This window comes from Oncorhynchus kisutch, linkage group LG27 (assembly GCF_002021735.2).
Source record: "Oncorhynchus kisutch isolate 150728-3 linkage group LG27, Okis_V2, whole genome shotgun sequence".
NCBI classification, from domain to species: Eukaryota; Metazoa; Chordata; class Actinopteri; order Salmoniformes; family Salmonidae; genus Oncorhynchus; species Oncorhynchus kisutch.
The window spans coordinates 18,273,341-18,290,476 of record NC_034200.2 but is presented as its reverse complement, the minus strand read 5'-3'; the positions used below and the strand labels follow the sequence as shown (position 1 = coordinate 18,290,476).

The window sequence follows — 17,136 nt, the reverse complement described above, 5'->3', positions numbered from 1 at the left end:
CCGGAGACACAGTGCGCAGAGCCGGCGCAGGATATCTTAGGCCGAAGAGACGCACTGGAGACCAGGCGTGCTGAGCCGGCACCATCCACCCTGGCTGGATGCTCACCCTAGCCCGGCAGATGCAGGGAGCTGGGATGTAGCGCACCCGGCTGTGAACGCGCACTGGAGACACCGTGCACTCCACCGCATAACACGGTGCCTGACCAGTACCACGCTTCTCCCCACGGTAAGCACGGGGAGTTGGCTCAGGTCTCCAACATGACTCAGCCAATCTCACCGTGTTCCCCCCAAAAAAATGTTTTGGAGGCTGCCTCTCGTGCCTGCTTCGCTGCCGTGACTCCTGGTATCGTTGTCGTTCTTCCCTCGCTACTTCCGCCTGTTTCCATGGCAGGGTCTTGTCCCCTGCCATAACCTGCTCCCATGTCCAAGATGTCCTCCACTCTCTCTTCTCCCGGGCCCAGGATCCCTGCTCCTCCTGGCCACGTTGCTTATTCCTTTGCTGGTGGGAAGTTCTGTCACGTCCGTCGTTCAAGGAAGACCAAGGTGCAGCGGTTTAAGCGTACATTTTCTTTTATTTGTTAAAATGTCACCGACAAAACAAGAAATTACAAAAACGACCGTGAAGCTTACAAGGGCTATAGGACCCCTAACAAAGACAACTTTCCACCATGACAGAAGGGGAAAATGCTGTCTAAGTATGATTCCCAGTCAGAGGCAACGATAGACAGCTGTCCCTGATTGAGAACCATAGCCGGCCAAAACATAGAAATACAAAAACATAGAAAACAGAACATAGAATACCCACCCAAATCACACCAAACCAAACCAAATAGAGACATAAAAAGGCTCTCTAAGGTCAGGGTGTGACACATTTTCAGGTCTTGCATTAGAATTTCAAGCAAATTTAAGTCAAAACTGTAACACGTCTTCTTGGTAAGCAAGAAGGAAGTTAAACACTATTATTGGACACAGAGTCCATGCAATTTATTATGTGACTTGTACGATCATGAACTCATTTAGGCTTGCCATAACAAAGGGGTTGAATACTTTTCAGCTTTTCATTTTTAATTCATTAGTACATAATTTTTTTGGATTATGGGTTGTTGTGTGTATGTGTTATTTTAAATTCAGGCTGTAAAAAAAGGAGTGTGAATACTTTCTAGAGGCACAGTACATGTGTGCAGACATATTATGGAGGATCAGCCCAGTAAAGCAGTCTCTGTAGAGGCCATGCAGGCCATATGGTCCAGCACTTGCTGTCGGAGACGACTGGGATCTGTGTAATTATATAGCTTTTAAACGAGCCCCTGAGAGTGCCCTTGCCAAAGCGCCCACAAAGTCTCACTCTTGGGCAGGAGACAGAAAAACACATTCTTGTATTCATTTGTGTGTTTGTGTGTGTGTGAGAGAGTGCATGTGCGTAAGTGCACATGTGCGTTTCTGTTTTTCATTGCTGAGGCTGGCGGGCGAAAGGGAGGCCACAGTGGTTCCGATGATACGCCTCACAAGTGAATTTAATTAAATCATAAATATGAGCTGGAGGCCGCCACCCAATTTAACGTAATAGATGATGTGGGCCAGTCCATCTCTGGCAACGCAAAGTTCTGGACCCGTTTAGAATGCCCTTGAAGCTTATTAAAAGTGGCTGGCATGAGAAGACGCAAGCAAAGTTGTTTAATGGCTGCCCAGCTTGCGTTCGGCTTGACAGTCAGAGGAAGGCCCAAAAAAGAATCCAAGACTCCAGCCACAGAAGCCTTAGACTGTTCTCTCTGCTGCCGCACGGCAAGTCTGGAACCAACAGGACTCTAAACAGCTTCTATCCTCAAGTCATAAGACTGCTAAATAGCTCATCAAATTTCCACCCGCTGCTGCTACCGTGTATTATCTATCCCGTTGCCTTGTCACTTTAACCCTCCCTACATATACTGTACATAGCTACCTCAATGACCTCATACCCCTGCACATCGACTCGGTACTGGTACTGGTACTCCTTATATATTGCCATGTTATTGTTATTCACTGTGCTATTTCCTCGTGTCACTATTTCTATTTAGATTTTTTTTTTTACCTTTTAACTCGTAAGCATTTCACCGTTAGTCTACATCTGTTGTAACACTGGTGGGAAGACCTATTCCATTCCATTTCTGCATTTGGAATGTGGTGGGATTCCATTTCAATTGGGAAAGATTTGTCAGTCAGAAAAGCACAATGAAGAGAGGTCAAAAAAAAAGGCAGATAAAACCTCTATATCGGGTAATACAAACCAGATACCTGATCAGCAATACGAATATGTGTTCATTAGGTTACGGTGAAGGAGAATCCAGTGTAAGTAATTGTCCTTGACGTGCACAGATAAAGTGAAATTTTTCGCCATCGTGATCAATAGTCTTGTCTGGACAAGATTGTTTCTGCGAGCAGTCAACCATCCTACAGACAGACCAGAGGGAGGTGCTATGTGTTTATATATTTTCTTGTATTGATATATAAAAACAACAAGCAGGAGAAACAGTATACGATGTACAAATTAATATTCCCAAGCGCTGACTTCTTTAATCGATATATTTCAAATCTTAATTTTGGTTTGAAAAAAAGTGGCATTGATCATCCTATTGAAAACATAGCAAAACGTATTTCAGAATCCCACCCCAAGTACTATCAACATCTTAGTCAAATGTATACTTTTTCATGACAGACTCATGTCCCTGGTCATAACAGTTATTTTTTCGACTTTCTGTTTTTCATCTCATTGTTATGAGGATTCATCTGTAAAGACAGACAGATGTTTCTATATGGGGCTTTGTCCCATTCAGTGCAGACATAATTTCCTTCCAGTGGTCCCCTGGAGAGCTGCAAGCTCCCTAATAGGCCTGGTGCGAGGGTGTGTGGAATGGGACCGCACAGGGTGATGGGTAATGGAGTCATTAATAACACAGACCTCCCTTAAGATCCTCAGCTGTTCGTTAGGCAGAAGCCCCAGTGGAACCAGGGGAAAGGCAGGTAGCCTAGTGGTTAGCGCATTGGGTCAATAACTGAAAGGTTGCTGGATCGAAATCCCTGAGCTGACAAGGTAAAAATCTGCCGTTCTGCCCCTGAACAAGGCAGTTAACCTGTTCCCCGGTAGGCTGTCATTGTAAATAAGAATTGGTTCTTTACTGACTTGCCTAGTTAAACAAAGGTCTAACTAGGCTAAAAGGAAGCAATTTGATTTAAAACCAAAAATCCAAAGTAAGGTTTTGAAGATGATCACGTTCATGCTGTCAAGGGCCCATCTTGTTACTTAATCAAATGAATTGATCCACACACACACACACACACACACACGTGAGCACAAACACACAAATGCACATACACACAAACACACGAACACACAAATGAAGGGCCGTAGGAGCCGTTTTCTCATACATGTTTAATATTTTATCACATGTGCAACACAAAAATGAGGTCTGCCAAATACAGAACTCCATATTTGTACAATAACATTTGAATAACATCAGAGAAGAGAACTGTCCTTTTGCTGCAGCAGGAGATGGTGGTTAGTTTCCTGTAAACTGAGTATGAACAATTCTCAATCAAAAGGTCAAAACATTAAAGTTTCATACAAAAGTGCATCTCAGGTTCAATGAATGCAAAAACATTTACAGATGTGGGATCTTAATTTAATCACCTTGTTGTTGCAGGAAATGTCCTGCATATCAGGAAATGAAATCTTGTAATGTACTCGAGATTTAAAAAGGCTTCTAAAGTTTGTCTTGATTTTGTCTTGATTTTGAATAGATTTTTCCTCACCAAAAAATGTATCAACTGCTACAAAAATGGTAAAGAATTATAATCCACACAATAATTCACATTTCCTGTTGCTGCGGAATGATTTTCCTGCTGTAAAACTGGTCAAATTAAGATCCTACATCTGTAACAGATTGATTTATATTGGTGTATAATAACGCCACAATGGCTTCCAGCTTGAGCAGAGAGCAGAGCAATGGGATACCGCAGGAAACGAGGAAGGAAGGGGATAAGTTGGGAACTCTTCAGGAGAGCCCAGGACATAAGTTTCATAAGCACATCCCTACAGAGAGACGTAATACATGTATAGTCTCCACAACAACCCCAAATCAAAATGGATGTCTTCCCCATTGCAAAAAAAATCTAAAATACAAAGAGCTAACAAAAACGAGAAGAAAAAAATTCCAGTAATCTCCAGGCTTGAACGAGCAGTAAACATTAATAACAGAATTGTACAGGTTTAAATCAGTGGGCTGGAGATCCCCCCCCCCCCCCCCATAATGCTCTAGGAGACACAGGGGGTTCACGATGCCTCTGTTCCCGTGCCAACCAGAGGAGCTAGCTGGCCTTTCCAAATCTGTGTCACTGCTTTTGCATATATCAGAACCCTATCCTGTTTTTCCTTCTTTTTTTCTCCTCCTTTCATTCGAACTTGCACAGGCAGGAGGACCAGATTAAATGCACCATTCAGTCCTCAGCTGGTCTTCTAGAAGGACAGCCATGTTGGAATAAGACCCGTGATGTCACAATGTCAGGTTTGGTGATCAAGCACCCCGCTACCCACTTCAGTAACGAGTGACCAGGTCAGGATAGTGTCCACATACAGGAAATGGGCACTGATGAAAAGGGTCCTGACTGACCATACCACAACTTCCTGTTCCCTACATAATAATACCCCCACATTGGCACCCTGTTTCACCAACACATTGTTGATGAATTCCACCTCTTCTGACTGACAGTGGCATTGTCATTTTTTTCTAGTTCTTTTTTTGGGGACAAACGGTTCAGAACTGTACAATGGCAAATACTGTATAAGACTGCAATATAGCTGAAGTTATTAAGCAACACATGAACAATTTCTATTTACAAAGATAGTTGGCCAGTTTTGTTGAAATAACAACCAGTCAAAGACCAGAGCTAAGTTTTTCTGTCCTTTTTTCACCCCTCTGTCTTTCATCCGTCTTTTTTCACCCCTCTGTCTTTCATCCGTCTTTTTTCACCCCTCTGTCTTTCATCCGTCTTTTTTCTTTTTGTGTGACATGTTTCTTCCCGATGTGAACTGAATCCAAAGTTCAGTGCAAAAGAGCCAGTGGGATATTGCACTGAAGGTGGCTGGAGGACCGACCGGGTCAGACATGATTCTCCTCCTCGCCGTATGGTTCTCCTCTCCTCCTCAGGTCCACTGATAATCTGCCTGGTTAACTGCTGTGCTGAGTCAACATGTGGTTCTGAAATGGAGGAATAACCGAGAGAGAAAGAAAGCAATGAAATTACTGAATCAATATCAAATTCAACACAAGGACATTTTATTTAATTCAACATTTTTTCCATTTAGCAAGTTTGAATTCGAACACTTTCATAACCTAAAATAAATAAATAATTTTCAACATCAAGGCAGACTTTAATACTGTAGAATTCACCATTGCTTTTTAGATGGTTAGTGATTGACGTAGTGTTGTGAGTGGTGAATGTCATGTTGTGGGTTTATGTGGCGTTTGCATTACCCAAATCCAATCAAAACCGAGCAGCAGTCAATAGTTATATGGATCAATATGTCCTGGAATTAAATATGGTTAAGTCCCCTACTGGCATGTCAGCTGACAATGCCTCCCTCCCTCCCTCCAACATCTCAATCCCCAACCAACAATGCCAACATCAGACCAATGACTGTGGCCATGGAAACAACAGTTACCATGTAATACCCATGATGGAATATATGAATCCCCATATTAATAGACATGTTTACATAATGTGTACTGGAAGTGTAACTACCGTAGAATAACAACAGGTCAATTACACTTGGGATTCAGATGCAGCAATTAGAGAAATGTCATATACTACAGAAAAATAAGTTCAGGATTTCTGAGGATGTTTGAATATCTTTACACACGCATGCACGCACACGCCGGTTTGGTGAGAGAGAGTGGTTGTAGCGGGGACAGCTGTGCCAGCTAGGTTTTTTTTAAAGGGAGGGAGTGTGGACCAGGGGGGGTGTAACTGGAGTCCCTGGTGGGCTGAATCCAGGTCATCTTTTGAAGTGACTGCTAATCCCTTTAATGCAAACCACATGCCCCACTTGCTGCACCCTGTTAAAAACACGGCCTTGGACTCTCTACACTGGCACAGACAAGACACACCTTTCACACACTCATCAGCACGCACTGACACCGATTATACACACAAAGAACACTGACATTCAAACACACACACATACACAAACGCTTACTCTGGGTAAGACTGAAATATCTTTGAATAAACAACATGGAAAGAGCCTGAGCCATGAAAGGTTGTGACTCCTACAGCCTTAGCCATGAAGGTGAGTTTAGCAATGTACTGACTACAGTCACCTTCAGTCTTATCAACATAGCAGCATCCCTCAGGCAGGCTAGGCCTCGTCCATTACTCCCCTCCACCCCTCCCTCTTTGCCCTTTCAGGTGCCTACATACAAAGCATTTAAACACCTCGACACCTTTCCTTTCAGCCGGAGCGATTACTTTCCGACAGGTGGGATAATAAGCTGTTTGACGGGGGGCAGGAGGGAGTGTGACCCCTGGAAGGGTTAGCCTCGGCTCGCCTGGGCCCCCGTTGAGGCCCCTGCACTCGCTTCTAAAGAGCCGGCCCTGGCCTTTCCTCTGTTTCCCTCTCCTCTCTCTCTCTCTTCCCTCTCTTCTCTCTGTGAAATAAAGCTCCTTTAAGTGAGTCTGGGAGGAGACTCCCCACGGGACGACCACCCCTCCCTCTCCCCTCATACCCCGGTGAAGACATCCGTGGCGTTGCTGGGGAGGGACAGGAGCACGGCAACCCTATTAATGAATGCGGCCCAGTACCCGTCAGCCCGGCTCCTCGGCGACTTACAGAAGCCCCTGCAGTATGTGACTTCAAATGGCAGGATATTGACATGGAGCGAGCAAAGCGGTTGGGAGAGAGTGTGTGTGTTTTTTTCTCGTCTGTGTGTATGTATGTATGTGTGTGTGTGTATGTGTGTCTGGACCCCAAAGGAACGTAGCTCCTTGGATATAATGTAGGGCTCGTAACAGCTATTACAGGGGAAAATACCCCCCCCCTGGGGAGTACCCCCCGCCCATCCCCGTCTCAGCTCTGTCTGACACACACTGCATTCTACCTTTTCCTTAAACATGCCAGGAGTTTTTCCTCACTGAGGGCTTTTTCAAGGACGGTGCTAAACGACTTCAGTTGCAGTGGCAGCCATGCAGGCTGGAGGGAAATAGAAAGAAAAGAAAGAAAGAGAGAAAAAAAAAAGGTAAAAAGAAAATGATACCTTTACCTCTGTGGATATTGAACTCCACAGAGTGGAAGAGAGACACTGTTCTGTCTGTATATCAGTGGAGACCACAGGGAGGGGAGGGGAGGGGAGGGGAGAGAGAGAGAGAGAGAGAGAGAGAGAGAGAGAGAGAGAGAGAGAAAGAGAGAGAGAGAGAGAGAGAGAGAGAGAGAGAGAGGAAAATAACAACTCTGTCATTGCATTTCCACTCCATCATTTAAAAAAATTATTGAAGTAGTTTCTGGCCAATGTGTGCAACTCTTCACTCAGTGTAATTCAGCCAAATATGCACTACCGTTCAAAGTTTTGGGGTCACTTAGACATTTTATGTCCATTAAAATAACATCAAATTGATCAGAAATACAGTGTATGTAACGCTCGTCGTCGTAAGGAAGAGTGGACCAAAGCGCAGCGTGGAAAGTGTTCATGATCTTTATTGTCAAGAATCACTCAAAACAAAAATAACGAATACAAAAACGAAAGCGAACAGTTCCGTCAGGCACAGATACTAAACGAAAAACAACACCCCACAAAACCCAAACGGAAAATGATAACTTATATAGGATCCCCAATCAGAGAGAACGATAGACAGCTGTCTCTGATTGGGAACCACACTAGGAAAAAACAACAAAGAAATAGAAAACAGATTCTCCCACCCAAGTCACACCCTGACCTAACCAAACATAGGGAATAAATAAGGATCTCTAAGGTCAGGGTGTGACAGTGTAGACATTGTTAATGTTGTAAATGACTATTGTAGCTGGAATCAGCAGTTTTTTTATGGAATATCTACAAAGGCGTACAGAGGCCCATTATCAGCAACCATCACTCCTATGTTCCAATGGCTAATCCAAGTTTATAATTTTAAAAGGCTAATTGATCGTTAGAATTACGTTAGCACAGTTGAAAACTGTTGTGCTGATTAAAGAAGCAATACAACAGTACTTCTTTAGACTAGTTGAATATATGGAGAATCAGCATTATTGGGTTCAATTACAGGCTCAAAATGTACTTTCTTCTGAAACTCGTCAGTCTATTCTTGTCCCGAGAAATGAATGCTATTCCATGTGAGAAATTGCCAAGAAACTGAAGATCTGTACAACGCTGTGTACTACTCCCTTCACAGAACAGCTCAAACTAGCACTAACCAGAATAGAAAGAGTGGGAGGCCCCGGTGCACAACTGAGCAAGAGGACAAATACATTTGAATGTCTAGTTTGAGAAACAGACTGGCAGCTTCATTAAATAGTACCCGCAAAACACCAGTCTCAACGTCAACCGTGAAGAGGTGACTCCAGGATGCTACCCTTCTAGGTAGAGTTGCAAAGAAAAATCCATATCTCAAACTAGCCAATAAAAATAAAAGATTAAGATGGGCAAAAGAACACAGACACTGGACAGAGGAACTCTACCTAGAAGGCCAGCATCCCGGAGTCGCCTCTTCACTGTTGACATTGAGACTGGTGTTTTGCGGGTATTATTTAATGAAGCTGCCAGTTGAGGACTTGCGAGGCGTCCATTTCTCAAACTAGACACTCTAATGTACTTGTTTTGTCACAAACTGAAATTAGGAAACCAGGAAATGGTAGAGCTATTTCTGCATAATGCACAATTCATAACAGATTGACTGACCCAATCCCCGAAACTCCTTACCCCACATCTCCTTGCTAACCCCATCTCCTTTCCCCCCAACCCCCAATCACCCAACTTTCTTACCCCCATTCTCCCCTCTCCCTTACCCCCCATTGTCCTTCTTCCCAACCACTCACTGGGCTTCACCATAAGGCTGTATTGCAGGCCTCAGTTACCAGCAGAGCTAAGGTAAAACCCTTAGTAGTCAATTCTCCATTAAATTAAATTTTACTCTGATCAATAATGTGCACCCGCCTCTCTCCCTAGTGAATACTGTGTCTGAGAAGCCTCTTCTTCTTCCTCTCTCTCCTTGATCGACTGGCTCTCTGCCACTGTTAACCCTCCATCCGCCTTCTTTCATCTGATTACATCATATCCCTGCAACGCCCTTGGGGGCAGAGGAAGGAGAGGGGGGAGAATGCCCGGCAGGGGACCTGTGTACCCATGCAAACAGGTGCAACATGTCTTAGGAATTTAACAGAGAGAAGAAGAGGGAGTGAGAGTGAGAGAAAGAGTGTGAGAGGGAGAGAGGGATGCAGGCTGGGGAATTGATTTATTAACTAATCATTCTTTATGTCGTTTCCCATTCCTCTGGTAACCATCGATAGCACCGGTCCAGTACGGCAAGGCAACAGAGGTGTGCCTGTTACATCAGCTCTGCGGAGGAAAAGGCCAAACGGATCAGCGGCCATTTTGAACCTCTCATTTACTCCTACACATCTAATCTACAAACGACCCAAAACAGACAGTCAAGAGTGATGAAATAGTTATGAAATCTATCAAAACCTTTGGCTAGTAGTTAGTTGATAATACATATCGGCAAAACTCTATCAGGACTAAGAAATCATCTGACACTGTCATTCTTATTGGTTGTAGCCTGTCTTATATTACCCAGAGTTCTGCGTTTATAGAGTGTTCAGAAAGCTGATAGAGTGAACAATAATGAGTCTCTAAGCTTGGGTCTTGGGGGACCCCTGAATCTCGGGGAAAGTCGAGGAGAAATTATATTATACAAGTGTGAGGCCAGGCAACTCAGAGCACTTAGGCCAGGCCAGGTGAAAAACATCAGATCCATTAGGCCTCAAAGAGCCATACTTCAAATGTTAAACATTTGTTCTCGTGTTTTATGAGCACCAATTCACAACACTAATTAGGTTTCCATCCATCCTTTTGATGCGAGTAAAGTATGTTGGATAGAAATGTCACAACAGGCCTGATGGAAACAGAACATTTGTCTGTAAACTTTCCAAATGTAGACATCACAAAATACGGTAGACATGGTGGGATCTTTGTGTCTGTAAAATAAATTATGCGAAAAATGTCGGTGGAAATGCTTTTATGAGCAAATAGTGATATAATAACCATCATATCGAAATAAAATTGGAGTCCCGAGATGACATGTGGTGTGGTCCTCCCACTACCGACTCTTCGGGAAAGCATGCATGTTATGATGAACTTCACAGTGTGGTGAAAGTGCAAGGTGCTGAGATTGATGCTCCTTCCCACTAAATATAGAGGGTCTTATTCTGGTGACATGGTCATCGATGCTTGGCTGCCATTTGAATCTTGCTGTTTTGTCCATAATAATCTCATCAGGTAGGCTATACCCACACGGTATCTGCCAGTTGTTGTACCAGATACGCTATAAAACTAAAACTAAATTGTGAGAAAACCCATCAGTAGAGTTGAAAATGTGATGTAAACCCATTTAACTTGTATTTTTTATTCGGTACATGGGAATTTAATCGCAAAAGGTATTTCTATTTGCACTACGTCATCGGGCACAGCCTTTAATCCGCAACAAGTCAATTTGATGGAAACATCTCTGGTGGGAAAATGTGCATATTGTTTTTATGTGATTTTAGAATATTTGCATAAAAATCAGTCGCCAATTGGATGGAAACCTAGCTACTGAGTAAATAATTTACTACAGAATAATTTAGGGAGTTAAGAAGGACTGAGAAGTCAAGTAAATTTGATTTGCTACATTTCAACGGACAATGAAAGACAGAAAAGCGCCAAAACTAGAGGTCGACCGATTAATCGGAATGGCCGATTAATTAGGGCCGATTTAAAATTTTCATAACAATCGGAAATCTGTATTTTTTTTATACCTTTATTTAACTAGGCAAGTCAGTTAAGAACACATTCTTATTTTCAATGACGGCCTAGGAACGGTGAGTTAACTGCCTTGTTAAGGGGCAGAACGACAGATTTTCACCTTGTCAGCTCGGGGGATCCAATCTTGCAACCTTACAGTTAACAAGTTCAACGCTCTAACCACCTGCCTCTCATTCCACTCCACGAGGAGCCTGCCTGTTACGCAAATGCAGTAGAAGCCAAGGTAAGTTGCTAGCTAGCATTAAACTTATCTTATAAAAAAATCAATCAACCATAATCACTAGTTAACTACACATGGTTGATGATATTACTGGTTTATCTAGTGTGTCCTGCGTTGCATATCATCGATGCAACGCTGGGGGATGATTGTACAAAAGCGCATTTGCGCTTGGACGACTGTACCTAACCATAAACACCAATGCCTTTCTTAAAATCAATACACAAAAGTATACCTGCATATTTAAAGAAATCCAGGTTAGCAGGCAATATTAACCAGGTGAAATTGTGTCATTTCTCTTGCGTTCATTGCACGCAGAGTCAGGGTATATGCAACAGTTTGGGCAGCCTGGCTCATTGCGAACTAATTTGCCAGAATGTTACGTAATTATTTTTTTGTTTGTTTTTGTTTTTTAACATTAATTTGACCCCTTTTTCTCCCCAATTTCATGGTATCCAATTGTTAGTAGCTACTATCTTGTCTCAACTCCTGTACAGGCTCGGGAGAGACGAAGGTTGAAAGTGATGCGTCCTCCGATACACAACCCATCCAAGCCGCACTGCTTCTTAACACAGCGCGCATCCAACCCGGAAGCCAGCCGCACCAATGTGTCGGAGGAAACACCGTGCACCTGGCAACCTTGGTTAGCGTGCACTGCGCCCAGCCCGCCACAGGAGTCGCTGGTGCGCGATGAGACAAGGATGTCCCTACCGGCCAAACCCTCCCTAACCCGGGCAACGCTAGGCCAATTGTGCGTCGCCCCACGGACCTCCCGGTTGCGGCCGGTTACGACAGAGCCTGGGCACGAACCCAGAGACTCTGGTGGCACAGCTGGCGCTGCAGTACAGCGCCCTTACCCACATGTTACGTAATTATGACATAACATTGAAGGTTGTCCAATGTAACAAGAATATTTAGACTTAGGGATGCCACCAGTTAGATAAAATACAGAACGATTCTGTATTTCACTGAAATAATAAACGTTATGTTTTCGAAATGATAGTTTCTGGATTCGACCATATTAATGACCAAAGGATCGTATTTCTGTGTGTTATTATGTTATAATTAAGTCTATGATTTGATAGAGCAGTCTGACTTAGCGATGGTAGGTAGCAGCAGGCTCGTAAGCATTCATTCAAACAGCACTTTCGTGCGTTTTGCCAGCAGCTCTTCGCAAGCACAGCGCTGTTTATGACTTCAAGCCTATCAGCCTAATAGCTGGTGTAACCGATGTGAAATGGCTAACTAGTTAGCTTGGTGTGCGCTAATAGCGTTTCAAACGTCACTCGCTCTGAGACTTGGAGTAGTTATTCCCCTTGCTCTGCAAGGGCCGCAGCATTTGTGGAGCGATGGGTAACGCTGCTTCGAGTGTGGCTGTTGTCGATGTGTTCCTGGTTCGAGCCCAGGTAGGGGCGAGGAGAGGGACGGAAGCTATACTGTTACACTGGCAATACTATAGTGCCTATAAGAACATCCAATAGTCAAAGGTATATGAAATACAAATGGTATAGAGAGAAAGAGTCCTATAAATATTATATTAACTACAACCTAAAACCTCTTACCTTGGAATATCGAAGTCTCATGTTAAAAGGAACCACCAACTTTCATATGTTCTCATGTTCTGAGCAAGGAACTCAAACGTTAGCTTTTTTACATGGCACATAATGCACTTTTACTTCTCCAACACTTTTTGATTTATTTAAACCAAATTGAACATGTTTCATTATTTATTTGAGGCTAAATAGATTTTTATTGATGCATTTTATTAAGTTAAAATAAGTGTTCATTCAGTATTGTTGTAATTGTCATTATTACACATTTATATATTTAAAAAATGTATTTATTGTAAAAAAAAAAATAATTGGCCGATTAATCGGTATCGGCCTTTTCTGGTCCTCCAATAATCGGTATCGTCGTTGAAAAATCATAATCGGTCGACCGCTAGCCAAAACCCAGGCTTTTCAAACAATTAACTTTGGGCCATGTAATGTATGAACATGAACTTAACCTTTCTTCTAAATCATACATTCATATGAGCAAGGGATTCTACAGATTCTAGTTCTAACTCCCATTTCTTCTGCTACATGTATCCAAATCAAATCCAAAATCAAATCAAATGTTATATATATGATGGGATGTATAAACATTATGGACAGTATGTGGATAGAATATATAGTATATCTGAAGAATACATGGATAGAATAGCAATAGTTGAATAGGATGACCTTGACAAGAACACAGTATATAAATATGAAATAGGTAAAACAGTATGTAAACAATATTGAAGTGACCAGTGTTCCATCCAAGACATCTACCATTTTGCTATTGTCATACATCCCACAGCCCTAGTAGCAGCAAGCCCTCCCCATGTCTAGTCAGTAGCAGCTAGCCTCCCCATGTTTAGTCAGTAGTGGCTAGCCCTCCCCATGTCTAAGCAGGAGCAGCTAGCCTCCCCATGTCTATTCAGTAGCAGCTAGCCTCCCCATGTCTAGTCAGTAGTGGCTAGCCCTCCCCATGTCTAAGCAATAGCAGCTAGTCCTCCCCACGTTTAGTCAGTAGTGGCAAGCCCTCTTCATATCTAGTCAGTAGTGGCTAGTCCTTCCCATGTCTAAGCAGTAGCAGCTAGCCCCCCATGTCTAAGCAGTAGCGGCTAGCCCTCCAGAATGTATAAGAAGTAGCAGCTAGCCTCCCCATGTCTAATCAGTAGCGGCTAGCCCTCCCATGTCTAGTCAGTAGCGGCTAGCCCTCTAGAATGTATAAGCAGTAGCAGCTAGCCTCCCCATACCTAGTCAGTAGCGGCTAGCCCTGTAGAATGTATAAGCAGTAGCAGCTAGCCTCCCCATATCTAGTCAGTAGCGTCTAGCCCTCCCATATCTAGTCAGTAGCGTCTAGCCCTCTAAAATGTATAAGCAGTAGCAGCTAGCCCTCCCATGTCTAGTCAGTAGCGGCTAGCCCTGTAGAATGTATAAGCAGTAGCAGCTAGCCTCCCAATGTCTAGTCAGTAGTGGCTAGACCTCCAGCATGTCTAGTCAGTAGTGGCTAGACCTCCAGCATGTCTAGTCAGTAGTGGCTAGCCCTTCCCATGTCTAGTCAGTAGTGGCTAGCCCTCCCCATGTCTAAGCAGTAGCAGCTAGCCTAGGGCTGTGGCAGTCAATACATTTTGTCAGCCGGTGATTGTCAAGCAAATGACTGTAAGTCTCACGGTAATTGACTGTTCATTAACATAAACACAATTGGTATTGCCTGGCTTCCACGCATAGCCTACAATCCAATGATGCAGACCTTTGGAACATCTACATTTTAAAAAGTCTAATAAATCTATATAATATAGCCTACACCATCACAATAAATCCATAATTTATTTCAGACAGGTCTAAAGAAACATAATGTGAAGAAAATGTAGTACTCCGAGTTGTCCTCATGTTAGGCCCTGATCTGGCTATGCCATATGGCTGTGGGCTACACTAGTGCATTTGGAAAACAATATGTGCTTAGAATTCCGTGGCATTATTTTATGGTATGAAGAATACAATTGAACATAGCTGAATAAAATATAAAGGATATTTTCTCCAAACGATTTGAGGGAGTGCGCACATGCGGGAGTGCACACATTGTGTTGAGCAGTTATCAAAGAAACAGGTCCTCCTATATGGTTTATTTAGAGTTATTCATGCAACTTTAGTTGTGATACAAAAGTTGGGTTATATGTTTTGATTTTTAATACATTCTAAGGCTGCAAGATGCGACTGTACTGATGATTTGAAAAAAGTTGCATGAAAGGCATGTGCTCTGCTTTGTTCTTTTTGCGCAGGTTGCACACACTTCATCAGTCTCTCATTCACAATTTGACAAACACAATAATCCGTGCCTTTTGCGGCCAGTGGCCGTTGTGCTCTTGGGCTGAATATAATAATTATAATTCCCTTCTCCTGGCTGCATGATCCGAAGCACCTCTCACTCACATGGCTCTCTCAGATAGCTAAATTCTTATTAGCCAATGCCCGTCATGTGATTGGGTCTTTCTCACAGTGTGAGAAATCGGGGATGAAACTGCGAGTGTCCTTTCCAATTCCCAGATGCATATTGAAGATACTGCATAGCCTATAGAAATGTTGCGCAACATGAGCTCATGGGCTTTCATGAAGTGTTTGATTAGATTTTCGATTACATTTACATTGATGTCAGAGTGATTAGAGGGACAATAGAGTGTTGAGTACCAGGCCGTTAACAAGTTTGGTAGGCTACTAATGACCATCAGCAGCATCAGAGCTTGGAGAAGCCTAATTACCGTGACTAAACGATCACGTGGTATTTGACTGCCGTCAAGACTCATGACCGGATCCCGTCTGAGTAGTGATTGTGTGTTGACTATTACCGGTGTAGCGGTAATACGGTCACCGTAACAGCCCTAGGCTAGCCCCCCATGTCTAGTCAGTGTGAGCTGAAACTACCGCTCTGCTTGTAGCTGTCATAAGTCTGCTAACATAGCTGCATCTGGAGCACGGGGAGCAAGCGGAGCGCCAAACCACAGAGATCCAGCCGCAGCACACTGCTAGTCATCAGTCAGGAGTTTAATTAAGGCATAAGAGCAGAGCAGGCTGCCGCTGAGCTATGCTGAGACAAAGACCTCACAGGCCTCAGAACAGATAACAGGTTAAAGGCCCAGTGCAGTCAAAAATGTGATTTCCTATGTTTTATATATATTTCCACAATATGAAGTTGGAATAACACTGTGAAATTGTGAAAATTATGATAAAAATGCTTGAAAACACCGCCTGAAATTTCGGCCTGTTTTGGTTTGATGGAGTTTTGGCCTGTCTGGTGACACCACCAGGAGGTACATGAGTTAATAGACCAATAAGAAACAGAGTTGCAAACCTCCACTCCCCACTCAGACCACTCACAGACAGTCTTATTATTTCATGCTCTTTGTTAAGAAGCTATTTGTATTTCTCTTTGACCATTAACCATTTGACCTTTAAACATGAACACTGGGCTGCTTTAAGAGACACATATATGGGTCATGCTGTATCTGAACTACGAACACAAAGCACTGGGCAAATTATATTCCATTCCACAAAGCACTAAATAGCCATTGTGTTCTCGGGTGTGTTATTGTGTTTTCCACTTATTGTAACAAAACTGATCATATATGACCTGTGTATGTGAAGTTCACCCTTACGACCAGACAGAGCAGGCCCATGCGGTCCCAGTACTACGTTCCCTGGGTCCCGTCTGAGTAGTGATTGTGTGTTGACGAACACAAGCCAGTATTGACTCAGTCCCCCTTTGCTTGGAGTGAGCCTTATTCCCCACTATTGGCACGTCCACTAGGGGTGTAATCCCTTCCTGTTTGGCCTCAGGCCAGGCTTACTGCTAGCCAGTTTAGCCAATGAAGAATACAAACAAATAAATAAATAAAACTAGCAGCTGGCATTCTCCACAGTCAACACTTATCAGGCCGTAGGGAGAGCCGACCTCGTCCGCTGTTTGGCCACAACCACCACGGTCTCCTTGGTAACCGACCGTCTTGTTTGAAGTGTGGTGCCTGGGGACTCGTGGACATTCAGTACAGCTCTGGGGCTAGGGTGGGGAGTCTTTGGTGTGTGTTTGTCTGTGTGTCCGTGTCCGTGTGTGTGTGTGTGTGTCTTATTAGCCTGGCATGTGGTTATGTGTATAATAGCTATGTAATAAATGAGTAATAGCTGGAATTGTCTGGCTGGATGTACAAAAGACCTAAAACATTGCTTGAAATCCTTCTCTTCTGAGGTGTAGTGAGAAAAGACAGACCACCCGATTGGAGGGCTAGTGTGCTTTGTTCCTCCAAATGATACTCATTACCCTGTCTAAGTAGACAAGTGAATGGTGCTAGAAACCCAC

The 17,136-nt window shown here is 43.4% G+C and overlaps 1 protein-coding gene across 6 annotated transcripts in view; it reads right to left on the bottom strand.

Annotated features, from left to right (window-relative positions):
- Window positions 1–3,387: 3,387 nt before the first annotated feature.
- LOC109871646 (zinc finger protein 521-like) overlaps window positions 3,388–17,136 on the bottom strand; it is a 150,792-nt gene continuing 137,043 nt past the window's right edge. For all 6 annotated transcript variants that reach the window (XM_031806541.1, XM_031806543.1, XM_031806542.1 and 3 more), the window contains exon 8: window positions 3,388–5,231. In XM_031806541.1, coding sequence (XP_031662401.1) covers window positions 5,202–5,231 — 30 coding nt within the window. In that variant the 3' untranslated portion in view covers window positions 3,388–5,201. The remainder of the gene's footprint in view (window positions 5,232–17,136) is intronic.